Consider the following 17,411-nt stretch of genomic DNA (forward strand, 5'->3'; position numbering starts at 1 on the left):
AATGGAGGTCTATGGCGCTATACCCCTCAAAATCCACTGTTCTCAGGATATAATTTTTTGTCTAGTAATCTGAATGTTGTATTCGAAAGGAGATGCAAAGAAATTACACATTGCTGGGAGTTCGATTTTTTAGAGTCACTTATTTGCTTTAAAAAGTCTTTTAAAATGTCAATGACGTCACACACATCGTACGACCTGATATACTGCTTTACGGCAATCCTTCAGTCACTCTGGTGCTTTCGCGCTCTGCACTTTCTTTTCTCTCGAGGCGTCGACAACACAGCTGACACAGGTAAACACACAACACAGCTGACACAGGGAAACACACAACACAGCTGACACAGGCAAACACACAACACAGCTGACACAGGGAAACACACAACACAGCTGACACAGGCAAACACACAACACAGCTGACACAGGCAAACACACAACACAGCTGACACAGGCAAACACACAACACAGCCGACACAGGCAAACACACAACACAGCCGACACAGGCAAACACACAACACAGCCGACACAGGCAAACACAGCCGACACAGGCAAACACACAACACAGCCGACACAGGCAAACACACAACACAGCCGACACAGGCAAACACACAACACAGCCGACACAGGCAAACACACAACACAGCCGACACAGGCAAACACACAACACAGCCGACACAGGCAAACACACGTGCTAGAAGAGTTTTTGCTTTGTTGTTTTAAAAGACCACGCCGAAAATACACACACACACGATGCCATCAAGCGGTATCTCTGGTCGTAATCAGTCCTTCACTGACCAATCAGTGTTCATTAGCAGAATGCTAGCGTGTTATGGGCAACAACAACTCAACCTGTAAGAAATCGAAAGGACATAAGTACTCGTTCATTCAACTTTCGACCTATAACCCATGTTGAACTTGCAAAACCTACAATCAAATCTGAGATTTCTCAACAGCAATCGGGTGAAAGAGACACATTTAGCCGTCTAGCCCCATAGACTCCCATTCATTCTGCACTCATGGGCGATCGCCCCCCAGTGGAGCTCTGGTGGAACTACACCCAACATTAGGGACAATAGACTCAATAGGGAGTGGCCAGGCTCTCCGTAGACGGGCTCTGATAAAGCTGTGGTCATTCCGTCTCACGTGTATTCTTTTGAATAGATACATCACAGCAATACATTTATTTTTTGATGTCTCTTTATATCTCTTTAAATTTGATGTCTTGTCTCATAAAAGAGTTTGACAGGAATGCTTCAGAAGCTTCACATAATGGTGATTTATTACAAGTGGGTCTGCAGCAGTTCTCAAACTATATTATTTATTGTTATAATTTACAGTATTTCAAAACATCACAGATTCATCGTTAAATTGTTTGTTTTCCTTCAGCCATCCCTCTACTCATTCACGTTAAGTCCATCAAAATGTACAAAAAAGTGAACAATTAATCATTAGAACTGATGCCAGCCAGTGTGAGGAGACTTCAGATGCAGCAGCGCCATCTAATGGACAGATATCATACAGTTCCTCCAGAAATATTACAGTTCTGCTCACAAAACAACAACAACAACAACAACATCAACACAATCCTTCCTGACAGTTCAATAGCTTAACCGTCGAGAACTTGCAATGGATGTAAATAAAGGAATCATTCTTGAGGGTTTAAAACAGAAATGTGATTCTTGTATTTTTGTTAAAGAACTTACATTAATTATTCCCTAAAAACATGCACTATTTGAGCCGTGTAATGTCTAAATCATCATTGAGTTCAGACTACTATTTAAGCCGGAGGAACTTCTGGTGATACTGATACAGTTCCTGTGTGTATATTTCTAAATGTATAAAAAGTGCTTTTCTTGTATCCTTGCGTGTAAAGTATACAGGGTTTTAATCACACATGGCTCATGTTAACACACACGTAATGTTCAGGTCTTTGTGCTGCACTTACATGTGTGTGTTTTAAAGTGTATCGTGTTTGTCGGTTCACAGCTAATCTGGAGATATTAGATTTTTAACCTTCATCCTTCCCTCGCACTTTGTAACAAATCTTTCCCTTCGCTAGTCAAAATGACCAGAAGCCCTAAAATTAGACTTAATCTTTTTTTCTTTTTTTTCAGAAAGCTTATTTCATTTTATTTTGAGAATAATCTTTTTCTATTTTTTAATAAACTTTTTTTTTTTTAGAGATTTTTTGTTATTTTTAATTTGATTTACCTTAAAATCACCATATTTGATCAATAAATAATAAATAAATAATAATTTCAGCACATTCCTTACATTCTTTCCACTTAAATTCAAAATATTCTACATTGGGCGTCTTTGCCGACCTCTAGCCGACCTCTAGATGGCCTTATATCTCTGTCTGGAGCAAATGAGCTGTTCCGCTGGGTCTAGTTCCGCTCCTAAAGTCAGTTCGCTTCAGTATGCTTTCAGACACACATTATAAAATCATTTTTTTGGCAAAATTTTAGCATTTTTAGTTTGAATTTTGAGCATTTTTAGGTTTTTCTATGTGTATTAAAGCATTCCATTCATTCCTATGGGGGTCAAATTGACCCACGAGAGAAGGATTTGTTACTTTTTTTTAAATTTCAACCACAAAACTCCTCGAGTCCATCCATTCATTTTTTCCCGTGGTATTCGTGGTTCAAGTGCGACAAAAGTCCTAGTTCCGGGTTGAACTGACCCGAGGGAAGTGTGAGGTTAAGTGTGTGTGGTGAGATCCCAGTGTGTAATGCACATGTTCTGTGTTTAATTGTCTCATTTAGCCGGTTTAATAGTGCAAGCGCCCGGTTCTGAGTGCGACCCTCATCATGGGGAACCTCTGCGGGACAGCGAGTCTCTGCGGCCAGACGTTAACCGCTCTCTTCTTCCTCATCCTCCTCTTCCTCACCACAGAGATGATGATGAACGCGCTGAGCATCGACACGCTGACGGACACACACACGCTGAAGAACAGCAGCGGTTTGTTCTCTGCGATGTGTGTGCAGAGTTCACAGGTCGTCCGCTTGACCGTGACCTGGCAGGTGAAAGGTCGGAGGTCAGTGGCGGACGGAAAGCCGCGGCGGGTGATGATGTCACGGTAAAGGTCGACGGACGCTTTGGGTTGAGAGTGACGAGCGGCGGAGGTGAAGAGACCAAACTGAAGATCGTGATGATCCTGAAGCTTCCAGATATAAAACCCTCTTAGATTGACCCCGTCCAACTCACGAGCTGAGAGAGAGAGGGAGAGAGAGAGAGAGAGAGAGAGAGGGAGAGAGAGAGATGGGGGGAGAGAGAGAGAGAGGGAGAGAGAGAGATGGGGGAGAGAGAGAGAGAGATGGGGGGAGAGAGAGAGAGAGGGAGAGAAAGAGAGAGGGGGGGGGGGGGAGAGAGAGAGGCTTTATTATTCTATTAATCTTATATCACGTTACATTACTGGCAGTTATTAAAAATAAAATAAAATAAAAATTACTTTATAATTAAAAATTCACAATGAGCTGATCATTGTCTATAGCAGGGGTTCTCAACCTTTTGCAACTCATGGCCCACCAATGAGTGTTTAAAAACATTCTGAGGACCACCTTTCCACATATGATAGTATGAACACAGAATAACAGAAAATTCTAAAAGTACAATGATATATGTGGTGTATCGTGTGGAAGACAATAAACAGACTGAGCAGAACTACCGAACACGTCTTTACTCTGTTGTTTCCGTGAACAGACTTCCAACTACAGATGCCACATTGGCTCAAATATTGTTTGCCAAACAATACTTAACACAACCACTGCCATTTCAATAATGACCCACAAGGTGGCAGCCTTAACCTGTAAATACACAAGTCTATTACATTCCTCCCTTTTTAGTTTTAAACAAGAACCCTTTGAAGTTTAGAAATAATTAGCAACAACTAACTTTGCATTTAAATCTCACAACCAAAATAAATTTACTGCCTTAAATAAATCTAAATCTCCGGCAAAAAATTGACTTCCTATTTTCAACAAAAAATGTCTCTTGGCAGCTTATATTCACTGTGCAGATTTACATTTACCTACAAAATACTGCTGGTTATAGATTCAGTCTTTTAGGTGGTACACGGACCCTCTCTGGGTACCGCCGTTTCTCAGGTGAGTTTTTGTTTGCTGTGTGAGATGACACCTCGACAACCTGTTCAGTTGGTTTAGTGAGAACAGTAGGTGGTATTTGCGTCACTGGTGCACTAGGCAACACAGCTGGAACAACACAGTCCATAGTTACTGGCGGCTCATTTTCAACCTCTGGTGAGGGCAAGCTTTTTTGAAGTGTCTCAACATTTCCTCGCCATGGCAACATGTGGTCGACATGCACTGTGCGCTGCCTCTGACCCTCTTGCACCATGTATGTAACAGCTCCCAGTCTTTTCAGTACCTCTGCCTGACTCCATTTCTCCACTCCTCCCCTGAAATTTCGGACGCGGACCGCTTCCCCTTCCTGAAAGAAACGAAGAGATGAGCCATCACGGTCATGATGACGTTTCTGTGTGGCTTGTTTCTCTTCAATCTGTCTGGCAAGCGTGGGCTTAAGCAAACAGAAGCGAGTTCGGATCTGGCGTTTCAGAAATAACTCAGCCGGTGTCCGTCCAGTCACGGTGTGGGGTGTACTGCGGTACATGAGCAGGAAATTTGCAAGTCTATGACTGAGTGGCAAGGGAGCCTTTCCCTCCGCTTCCAACACATTCTTCGTCAGTGCACGTTTCAAGATCTGCACTGACCTCTCTGCAGCTCCATTTGATGCAGGATGGTATGCAGGTACAGCAGTGTGTTTGATACCGTTTCTCTCCAGAAACTGTGTAAACTCCTTCGACACCAGCTGTGGACCATTATCTGATACCAGCTCTTCTGGCAGTCCATACGCAGAGAACAAGCTTCGCAGCACTACAATTGTGTTGTGAGAGGTGGTGGAAGACATGGGAAAAACTTCTAACCACTTTGAATGGCTATCAATGACCACCAGAAAATACTGCTTGTCCTTCTCAGCAAAATCAATGTGAATCCTCTGCCACACTCTTTCCGGCCATCTCCAGTGGTGCAGCGGTGCGACTGCTGGCATTTTCTGAACAGCTTGGCAGACTGAGCAACCTTTCACCAGTTCTTCTATTTCCCCATCACAGCCAGGCCACCACATGTAGCTGCGAGCGAGAGCTTTCATGCGGCAGATACCTGGGTGCACATGATGAAGGTCTTCCAGTAACCGCTGTCGATAACCTGGGGGTATGATGACTCGCTGGCCCCAAAGAACGCAGCCTTGTTCTGCTGACAACTCCTGCCTGCGTATGAAATAAGGCCGCAGTGCTTCCTCCTGAACATGACTTGGCCATCCCTTCATTGTGTAACTCCACACTTTGTTCAGTATAGGATCTTTTAAAGTAGCTCTCTCAATGTCTTTCGCACCCACTGGTAGTTCCTCCACGTGTGAGAAGTAAAAAATACCTCCCTCTTCTCCTGTGTTGTCGAATGAGGCTCTGGGTAGGCGGGACAAAGCATCAGCGTTTGCATGATCAGCTGATCTTCTGTACTCAATATCATATCTGTATGCCATGAGGATGAGAGCCCAGCGTTGCATCCTTAATGCTGCTAAAGTTGGAACCGCTGACTTTGGTCCCAGGATAGTTAACAGTGGTTTGTGATCTGTTATGAGTGTGAATTTCCTCCCATAGAGATATTTATGGAATTTCTTAACTCCAAAGATGATGGCAAGTGCCTCCTTTTCGATTTGGGCATATTTTCTTTCAGCCTCAGTTAATGTCCTTGATGCAAAAGCCACAGGCCGTTCCTCTCCATTTTCCATGACATGAGAAATCACCGCCCCTACTCCATAGGGTGACGCATCACATGCAATCCGGAGTGGCAAACGGGTGTCGTAATGCACCAACACTTTATTTTTCTGTAATAGCTGCTTTGCATCTTCAAATGCCTTAGCACACTCAGAAGTCCAAACCCACTTAGCCTCTTTTCTCAGCAGGTTGTGTAGAGGGTGGAGGATGGTGGAGGAGTTTGGCAGGAAACGGCTGTAGTAGTTAAGAAGACCTAAGAAGGACTTCAGCTCAGTGACATTTTTTGGCTCCGGCGCTTTGTTTATGGCTACAATCTTTTCATCAGTGGGGTGAAGGCCATCCTGGTCAATGCGATGTCCCAGATACTCCACACTGCTCTGAAAAAACTGACATTTAGACAGTTTCACTCGGACTCCATGTTTTTCCAGACGTGTGAGCACTTCATCCAGTCTTTTTAAATGCTTCTCCTCAGATGAAGCAGTGATGAGAATATCATCCAAAAAACATGTCACATGATCCAGCCCTTGTAAGATCTGGTCCATAACAGACTGAAAAATTGCAGGCGCGCTGGAAACACCATAGCTGAGGCGATGAAATTTGTACAGGCCCTTATGAGTGTTGACTGTCAAATACTTCTCTGACTCTTCGTCTAACATCAGCTGCTGGTAGGCATGAGAGAGGTCAAGCTTACTGAATGATGTTCCTCCTGCTAAAGTAGCAAACAGATCTTCAGTGTTAGGTAGTGGGTATGTCTGCTCTTCCATACACCGATTAATACTGACCTTGTAGTCACCACAAATCCTAATTGTTTTATCTGCCTTTGGCACGGTGACTATCGGAGAGGCCCACTCACTTTTCTCAATCTTTGAAATCACTTCCATTTTCTCCAACCTGTCCAGCTCCTTTTCTACTGCTTCCTTTAATGCGTAAGGAACTGGGCGAGCTTTGCAAAAGATTGGTGTGGTGCCTGGTTTTACGCGGATTTTGGCTTTAAAACCCTCTATGCAGCCTTGGTTCTCAGAGAACACTGCCTGGTGGCGCTGTAACACCTCGTTGACTCCTGGGGTCCCCTCTACCTGTGTAAGCACCCTGTGTACAGTGAAAATCTGTTTCCAGTTCAGGTGTAGTTCCTTTAGCCAGTTCCTACCAATCAGAGCTGGTCTACTTCCCTTTACAATGACCAGAGGTAAGGTGACTTGCTGTGTTTCATACTTCACTGGTATCCTGATGTATCCTCGAACAGCGATACTTTGGCCTGAATATGATTTTAGCTTTAACTCGGGGGCTGGTTTTAAACTGAATTTGTTCAGATTCGTCTGGTAGAAATCCTCAGATACCACTGACACAGCTGACCCTGTATCCAGTAGCATTGTTGTACTCTTATCACCCAGTGCGACATCCACTGTGTACCCCTTTTCACAGCTTGAGGTGGAGTATACTGTATACACTCCAAAAAGTTCAGCCTCTTCATCCTCTCTGCATGTATTTCCTTCAGCTTCCACATACTGAGTTTGAGAAATGGCTTTTCCCTTTCTACATGCACGGGCTATATGTCCAATTTTGGAGCAGGTATGACACTTTTCATTTTTAAATCTGCAGTCACGTGCTGAGTGTTTTCCCCCACATCGGTAGCATGTCTGTTGTTGTGTCCCAAAGTAATTTTTTACTCCTTTTTGGCCTTTGCTTTGTGCTTTATTATCATTTTGTCGTCTAAACTGTCCTTTCCTCCCCTTCTCTGAAAAGCTTGCACTTGACAGGGCATTTACCTGATGAGGCTCGCTGTGTCCAGAAAATTCCATTGATTTCTTTGACGCCAGTTCCATTGCTACTGCAATCTCACAAGCCTTTGGGAAAGTCAGATCCTTTTCAGACAGCAATCTGCGCTGCACGGCATCCGAGCGTAATCCACTCACAAAACGATCTCTCAGCGCATCATCCAGGTACTGTCCAAAAACACAGGTAGCTGATAGCTGCCTCAAAGCCACCACATAATCAGAGACAGTTTCACTCTCTTTCTGGTTACGCTTCTGGAACCGAAACCGTTCCGCGATTACAATCGGTGCCGGCTTGTAATGTGTGCTCAGTGCTCTCACCAGATCAGCGTACTCCATAGCACTCGGTACTGTTGGCGACACCAGATTCTTCAGCAGCTTATAAGCATCAGCCCCAATCACCGAAAGAAACACACACACCTTCTTTTCATCCTTGATTTCATTTGCCAACATCCACTGTTCCAGACGTTCCAGATATGACTCAAAATCCTCCTTTGCGTCATTGTATTCATCCACACGACCGATTGGCACAGCCATGGCTGATTTTTTTTCGATGCTAACTACTAATCCAACACGTGCCTGGTTCCTCCGAAAAAAATAAAATAAAAATAAACTCACTTTTTTTTTTTACTACGACCAGTGTACGTGACTCTTACAGTCCATTTATGCCGTGGTATTCATTTAATATCCTCGTCGCCATTTGTGGTGTATCGTGTGGAAGACAATAAACAGACTGAGCAGAACTACCGAACACGTCTTTACTCTGTTGTTTCCGTGAACAGACTTCCAACTACAGATGCCACATTGGCTCAAATATTGTTTGCCAAACAATACTTAACACAACCACTGCCATTTCAATAATGACCCACAAGGTGGCAGCCTTAACCTGTAAATACACAAGTCTATTACAATATACTCTGCTGTTAATCTGTTATGCCACTGTAGCAGAGTCAGCTATATAGATGAAAACTGTCCTTGTATCAAAAAGACTTTGCAAGTTTACTCAGTAACCATTCCAGTAACAATAACAGGCTAACATACCTTTAACAACAGGTCAGACACACAAGAGGGGATTCTCTCTATTCGCTGCAACACGATCTCTATAACACGAATGTTATTTCTCGTGCCATTTATAGGCCAAAAATGTTTTTTTGCGTGCATATGCGTAGGATTAGGGGTGGGGAGTGCGTGCGTATTACACGCTATACAGTGCGTATCATATGCACGCGAAAACTGCATATCATATGCACGCCAAAAAATGTTTGCCGTATGAATGGCAGGAGAAATAACATTCGTGGTATAGATACGAAATGTTCAACAAAGTTCATTCACCCCAATTTGCATAGCCTATACTGTAAGTGTAATTTATCAAATACAGTTAGTGATATGAACTTTACTGTTTAAAACAATATTAAACAGCCCAGTTTTTTACAAATGTCTCTGCAGCTTTGATGGTTTTAGCTCCTCATATGACAACATTTCTCCACATTCAACACCTGAATCCACATTCAACAACATTTCTCCACATGCGCCTTCGGTTTAAGGGGGTCGCACACTGGACGAGAAGCGCAGCGGCACATCTTTAAAATTCGAACACATTATTTTCTATGAGTGTACACACACCGGCGGCGTCTGTCCGCAGCGCCAGCTATGGCTCAAGATTCGGTTCAAAAACCTGTCGCGCCACAGAGCGCCATTTACATAGTTTTATATTAAATTTACTACATTACATTTGAATCAAAGCGTCATTAATGTAGCCTATATACTGACTTCACCCTGTGCTGCAAGATACATTTAGTTTTATATTCAAATTTACAGAAATCAGCTGTGTGGATGAAAATGACCGGATTTTCAGGTGAGATTCTCAATTAAATCAGTTAATGTACGTCCTGAGGTAAAGTGTTCAGACTGCAGACTCATTTCGTAATGTCCTTAAACATAACAATATTGCTGGCCATAAACTGAGAAAGTGCGCGTGTTCGATACCTCGAGTTGTAGACGCTTCTCGTCCGTGTGCGACTCCCTCAGTACCTGCCCTTATAAAACCAAATTTAATGTATTCAGCGTCGTATTTTCTCACAACACACTTCGAAGCTTTTCCCTGCACAGGTATGTCTCCCACATCTGCTTTTCTTTTCAGAAAACGATTAACAATATAACAGTAACGTAATGTTACTGCGTCTGATCAAACAAACGTTCAATCTGACATGATTGGTTTTGTGATATTTAAACCTAAATTTGCTTTTAGATAATGCATTTTGACTTGACTTGAGTGTTTTTGATCATATAAATTCATAAGAACAATTAGATAATTAGAAAATAACAAGATTTGTAAATTAAAAAATAAATAAAAATTATTTTGGGGGTAGTCTACCACTGCCTACACGGCCCACCAGATGACGCTCCGAGGCCCACCAGAGGGCCGCGGCCCACCGGTTGAGAATCACTGGTCTATAGTACCGCATTAAAACACCATACATCACAAAAGAAAACCACATTATTCATAAGTCTGTAATAAGCGAATTCGGTTTTCAGTCTTCCAGCCGTCCAAACATGGTTCAGGATCTGTTGTAGACCTTTGCTCTTTCTTGTTTTCCAAATTGCAAGTGTAGCTGTTAAATCAAATAATTTAATAAACATATTTTCCTCCTCATTGAAAAACTGTATTTCATTTCCCCAATAAACACTTTATACAACTTCAACATTTATTAGGTGTAAAAAGAGCAAGATATACTGATGCCTGTCACAAAAAGAGAGCAGTCGACTAATCAGTGATGCGCTCACACACACACACACACACACACAGAATTCTAAATTGTTCATAGAATTCGGAAATGTTGATGTTTCTACTTACCTTTTTTATTTATGTATGTATATGTATGATGATTGGAAATGCTTTGGCAATACATTGAAATAATTGTCATGCCAATAAAACACACATTGAATTGAATTGAGAGAGAGAGGTTAGTTGACACTAGTACTGGAGCTCATATTGCTATGCAACAAAGTACAGTTTGCATGCAACTTTGATATTTCAATAAGTTAATATTTCAATAATTGATCAATGCATTCACAATTTATGTAGTTCATGGTTCTCTGATTTCGGTTAATAGTCACGTGGACATACAGGTAATCAAAATAAATAAAATTTAAAAAAATAGTTTTTTATCTTTAATTTTTGGACTTAAAAAATGTATTTTATTTTTGTAACGAGGTTAGTTGTTCTGTGAAGGAGGAGGCGGGAACCGGCGAACGTTCAAACACTGTAATAATCATAAAATAAACAAACAACAAAATTAAAGTAAAGACGGCACCCCCTCACAGACAATATAATAAAACATAAACAAAACACAGCATAAAGTCCAGGCCTGGTCCTCTCTCTCTCTTCACAGCCGCCGCTCCTCCGCGAGAGACACGTCCCGCTCGCCACAGTTCTACTTTTTATTTACCATTTTATGAATTATCAGCCAGGGTTCATGAACAGCACTGTGGGAAACCCAGATATAACACACACAGCACTGTTTCTCAAATATGTACACAAGTAAAAACAGGACACACTGCTCACAGATTAATCACATGGACTACTCTGTCAGGACACACACACACACACACACACACGAGAGGAAGCGACTCTGACTCACATCCGCACAAACACTGTAAAAACCCTCATTGGGCTCAAGGATCAGACAGTCTCCTCATGATGTCCATGTGACCCTGTGTGTCGCTCCATCTCAAAGGTCACTCATAAACAGCAGGATGACCTTTGACCCCATGATGTCGAACCTCAGAGGAAGAGGCTGATTACGCCGTGTTCTCGTGTTAGAACAGATAACACTAGATAACACACTGCAGCTCTAGCATTCTGCAATACGGCTAATCTCTGATGCTTTTATTATATAATAGGAACATGTTTCATAATCACAGCCATTAGTGACGTTTGCTCAGGCAAGTATCGCCATTTCTATTGCAACACCTCATATTATCATGATGGCCAAAATATCAGAGGCTTGACCTACATTTTTTTATATAATTGTATTTTTCTGATTTAAAACTGGTTGATTTGGTTTAAGGAATGAAAAAATTAAATATATTAAATTTATGATTTAGTTAATATTTTAAATAATTTAACAAGACATTCGCATGTTCATGCAAATCTGATTTCAGTTAATTGTCATGCGACATGCAGTAAAATAATGTCTGATAAATCTGATCACCAAGAATATTAAAAATAAACTAAAAAAAAGATAAAATAAAATTAATAAACTAAACTAAAATAATGCTAAAATATTATTAAAATAAAATAATAAAATACACAAAAAATAATAAAAAATAAAAAACGAATGATAAAAAATAATAAAATAAAAATAAACTAAAATAGTGATAAAATAATGTTAAAATAAAATACATTAAAAATAAGATAAAAATAAACAAAAAATGATGATAAAATAAAATAGTAAACTAAACTCAAATTAAAAGCAAAAAATAAACTAAACTAGTGATAAAATAATATTAAAATAAAATTATAAAATAAACTTAAAACAAACAAAAAAAAAGATAAAATAAATCAATATTAAAATAAAATAAGAAAATAAACTACAAATAAAAAATAAAATTAAAGTAATGATAAAATTAAATCAATAAAGAACAAAATAAAAATAATGATAATCAAAAAACAGCCAAAAGTGTGCTTCTGAAATTCTTCAATCATTATATTCAGATTCAGCTCACCTTTCAGCGCCTCCTGCAGGTAGTCCCTGATATAGCGTTGTCTCAGCTGGTCATTATGGGATGCTTGATCATCCACCCCTGACGCTGTGATGATGATGGGCAGGCCGTCGCCATAGCGATCCTTCACCCATCCCAGCACCCTACGGAGACCCCAGGGCACAAGCGCCTGTCCCCGCTGTGACGCCTGCCAGGTGACGTCGGGCATCAGCAGGAAGCCGTGGTCCGGGTTCGCCGGTTTGGGTGGGTTTGGGTTTCGTGGTGAAGGTTTGTGTAATGGTGACACCAGATATGTCGTGAAGTGATTCAGAGCGATGAAATCCAGCGCTCCTTTAAGCTCCTCCCTCTCGTCGTCGGTGAAGCCAATCAGAGCGTTGCCACGCCCCTCAAACAAGGGGTCGAGAAAACGGGCTAGTTCGAACGACAAAAAATCCTGCCGTGCAGCTTCATGCGATTCTACGAACGGATTGGCTGGTTCTACCCAATCAGCATGAAGCGCAAAACTAACCGTCGCCCCCTGCTGGCGGCGAAACCGCGTATCGTAAACGCGCCACGCTTTAGCGTGTGCTAGAAGCAAGTGACGTGCTACCATCCGCCTGTCCTCCGCCGTCCCGCCGTATGCTTCCAGTAGCCGGTTCGGCTCATTAATAGTGATCCACGTCGGTACAAACCCACCGAATTCCTGGTAACAGAACGTCGCGTAGTTAACGAAGGCCTCGACAGCGCTGTGGTTCCTCCATCCGCCGTTAGCATGTAGCGTTTCAGGCATTCCCAGCGAATGCGACCGGTTGCTGGGATTATAAAGCGTCACGACCGGCTGGATTCCTCTACGGATGAGCTCGCTCAACACACACCTGTAGAACCGAACCTTCTCCGTGTCCACAGACGACGGGTCGGCGCTGGGCATGAGCTGGGTCCAGTCCAGGGCGAACCGGTAGTGTGACGACCCCGTGACCCCGAGGAGAAACAGGTGGCGCTGGATGTAGAGGAAGTCAGTGCACTGGGCGGCCCGGTTGTGAAGCTCGATCCCCGTCACGGGTTTGAGAGCGCCGTCGCCGGAGTAGTTCCAGCGGTACAGGTGCGGATCCGTGAACTGGGGCGAGAACGGGTGCAGATGAACCTGGGAGAACACATATCAAACGTTCACAGATAGTATACACAAATGCATACAGTTTTCCTGTAGCTCAAACAGTAGAGCGCTGCCGCTCGCGACGCCAAGGTCATGGGTTCGATTCCCAGGGAAAGCAAGAACTGATAAGAATGTAAATGTGTATCTTGAAATGCAATGTAAGTCGCTTTGGATAAAATGCATAAATGGGAACTTAATAGTACAAGTAAGGGTGGGTGATCTCCCCAAAATTTCATATCACGATCTTATAACACGTTCTTCCCAATTTTGAGATCGGTCTCCAGACTGGAACAAGCCTATGAAATTTATCTATATGCACCATTTAAAACACAGTACTGCATTAATCTGTTGTCAAAATAGTCATTAAACACTGAGTTAAAGTTTAAAACACTGCATAGTCTTCACTGTATGAATCAAATGTACATTGATTCTTATTAAACCTACTAAAGTTATTCAGTCAAGAGCAGAGAGTGATGTTGTGCTGAGCGTTAATGACAGACAGCGGCAGGTATTAGGCTTTAAGACCGAATGCATGGATCTAATATAATGATACGCATCCGATTTCTTTCCCAACTGTTAATTCCATTTATTATTCATTATGTAAATACTTGCCAAGACGGACATTTTGACAAAGTAAAGAGTTAAATATTAAAGGGTTAGTTCACCCAACAATTAAAAATCTGTCAGTAATTACTCTCCCTCATGTTGTTCCAACCCTGTAAGACTTTCGTTCATCTTCGGAACACAAATTAAAAATATTACAATTAATATCTCATTTTTTGAGTAAAAAAATACATTATTTTTGAATAATTTTGGAAATATTAAATAAAATCTGAAGAAAATTGGTACTGTTGATCACACTAGTCTACTTTAATTTTTCACCAGGAATTTTGTTTTGAAAAACTTTTATTTTGTACAAAATGGCACATTGTCACACTTGTGGTGTTCCTGGTCAAAAATGACCGGCCTACAAAAAATAGCTTACAAATCACAAATCACATACTGTATATATATATATATATATCACCTAATATATTAAATCTGAGAGCTGTCTCACTCCTCCATAGGCTTCTAGGTAATCGAGATCTGCCATCCCAGAAAAGTTAGTAAAGACATCGTTAATATAGTCCAAGTGTCTACAGTGGCTCAACCTTAAGTTTATCAAGCGACGAGAATACTTTTTGTGTGCAAAAACAAACAATAATAACGACTTTATTCAACTATTGATTTTCTTCTGTTTCTCTGAGTGAGTTCACGTAGTGTAACAGCGCAGCGCTTCTGGGTTGTACGTCAGAACGGAGGCTTACTATTGGCCAGCATCACATGCATCACATGACCAGCGTCGACCAATAGTGAGCCTCCGTTCTGAGCTTTCAGATTTAATCAGAAATATCTTAATCTGTGTTCTGAAGATGAACGAAAGTATGACGGGGTTGGAACAACATGAGGAATAGTAATAACTGACAGAATATTAATTTTTATGTGAACTAGCCCTTTAAATCAATGCAAAATCACCTGTAATACTGATTCCGACACACCGAACTGGAAGTCGCAGGGGAATCGGCCCACGATGTTATCGTCCGGGAACCCGTTGTCCCGCACCAGGCGTCTGTAGAAGTGCGCGCTGGTCTTCGGGACCCGGTGGCGCTCGGCTTGACTGAAGTCGACGTAGAACAACCCCCTCCTCATGCCGTATCCGTGATTCCACTCAAAGCCGTCCACCAGACTCCAGGCGGTGTATCCTAACACACTCACTCCGTCCACGGACACGGCTGAGGGAACACACGCAAAGATAGCGCCTTCCGTATGTCATATAAGTCACAGTGTCATTTATGTAGAAGAAATGTGAAATTATTTTTGAATTTGGAGCTTTCTAGACTGAGAAAAGCCAGAAAATGTATTTTTGGCTTATGTGGATGAAAGACAACAACTCCCAGAATGCACTTGCTTCGCTGCTCTACGAGGCCACTCCCAAGCCACGCCTACCGGTAAGAGCACGCAGTTAAAAAAACAAGGCTAGGCTACTAGCGAGTCTCTGTAACGAGTCTGCCCGGGATTTCGAGATCGCCCAAAAATGTCCGGGATTCGGCTTTTGCGTTCTACAGTCGCCATTCCTCATGTTTACTGTGGCGAGCAGGACGAGGCTGACGGCCGCGGGAGAACGACGTGAGGCCGGTGGTGTGATTACTGAGACGCACCGGTCTCGTATCTCTCAGGGAGGAGCGGGAATTTTCTTAGCAATGCTAAAACGCACATCAACCGATCACTTGTTTAGCGTTCATGTAAACACTACATTCAGATTCACCGATCGGAATGAATTCAGTTAGATTGAAACAAAAGGTGTGCATGTAAACAATCAATGGCGACTGCATAAAGCAAAAGCCGAATCCCGGACATTTTGGACGATCTCGACGGCCGGACATGTCCGGGAAAAAGAGGATGTATGGTAACCCCTACTACTCAGCTTTCTCCTCAGAACAAGAGCCTGCTAGCTTAGCTTCCAAAGAAAGACAGCTGAACTATGTGTACATTCTGTGAGTGAGATCCCACCCTCTATGGGCGGGTTGAACACATGCGGGACAGCGCCTCCTACTGGCTGGAGTCTCTCGCCTCTGGCCAAAAAATCCTCCAATGATGCAAAATGACGATTTTTGTGTCATCGGAGGATTTTTTCCAGACAAAAAATACATAAATCTCTCGTCTCAGGGGGACATGAGGGAGGAAAGCACGGTCACTCGAAAATACTACAGGTTTTCTACTGATACAAAGCTTAATGCTAAATCCTGAAGTAGGGTTAGGGTTTGGTTTAGGGTTAGTTGCATGTAATTATGTATAATTTATAGTTATTACTATAGTAACTACATGTAACATATGTAACAATGACACTGTAAAATAAAGTGTTACCAATTATTTTTATTTATTTTTAGTTTTAAAAATTGTAAGCAAATTTTGAGTTGTTGATCTCAAGGTTGTTCTTGTCATATATAAGTATGTCATATTCAGCATTTTTACAGTGCTGAGTATATAAAGATTAGATAAACGCATCTATGTTTTAATCATTACCCGTTGTGTTATGGAGATGTATTGTGGTCCATTTGTTCATTTAGCAGATTTAAATTTCACCCCCATCTTTCAAAATCATAAAACACGGAGACAACATTAATGAACAAATGAGGATTTGTCATGAAATATTTCTTCTATATACTATAAATACAATTTATAAAAAATAAATGAAGAAATAAAGGAAATGTATGCATTTATTAATAATGTATAAATAATTAAAAAATATTAATGTAAAATAAACATATTTAGAAATAAAATAATTTATAAATATATATATACTTTTTATTTATGCAGTTATTAAATATAATTAAATACATTTTATTTATTATAAATGAATACATTTAATTATAACTAAAATATTTTTTTATGTATGTATATGTTATAAATAAATGTAATAATACATAAATTGTTTATATTGTATAAATAAAATTAATGTATTTATATATTTTTTATTAATAAATATTTAATTAAAATGGTAATGTTAAACAAACATTTAGAAAAGAAATTATATATACTTGTATACTTATGTATTTATTAAAAATAAGTAAATGCAGTTTATTTATTATAAATAAATAATTATTTAGAAACAAATGTGTTTTATGCGTTTAGAATGAATGAATGAATGAATGAAATAGTTTTTTGCGAATCCCAAATTAATTTTTACAATTTCATATGAGATGCATTTGTGATGCATGTCAATACCAGGAGTAAACAGGGTTTAAAACACACACACACACACACACACACACACACACACACCTTGCATGACTTGCATGATGAACCTCTTCATCATATAAATGGCCAATGTGTCCTCGACTCCGACAGAAGCGTCAGAGAACCACCCGTTCTCGGCCACCAGCACCTGCGGGTCACCGTACATGTGCCGAACCCACACCAGAACACTCCTGAGGTCAAAGGTCAGCGTCTGCCCGAA

At 41.1% G+C, this 17,411-nt stretch overlaps 1 protein-coding gene across 1 annotated transcript in view; it reads right to left on the reverse strand.

The window, feature by feature from the left end:
- Positions 1-1,266: 1,266 nt before the first annotated feature.
- The window catches only part of klb (klotho beta), a gene marked incomplete at its 5' end in the record, with an annotated part of 18,883 nt that continues 2,738 nt past the window's right edge, over positions 1,267-17,411 (reverse strand). Inside the window, 4 exons of the mRNA XM_084132999.1 lie at positions 1,267-3,207; positions 12,289-13,405; positions 14,930-15,186; positions 17,237-17,411. The exon at positions 17,237-17,411 is cut by the window's right edge and continues 339 nt beyond it. Coding sequence (XP_083989125.1) covers positions 2,768-3,207; positions 12,289-13,405; positions 14,930-15,186; positions 17,237-17,411 — 1,989 coding nt within the window. The 3' untranslated portion in view covers positions 1,267-2,767. The remainder of the gene's footprint in view (positions 3,208-12,288; positions 13,406-14,929; positions 15,187-17,236) is intronic.

The sequence above is a fragment of the Abramis brama genome (assembly GCF_963993115.1).
Source record: "Abramis brama genome assembly, chromosome: 13".
NCBI classification, from domain to species: Eukaryota; Metazoa; Chordata; class Actinopteri; order Cypriniformes; family Leuciscidae; genus Abramis; species Abramis brama.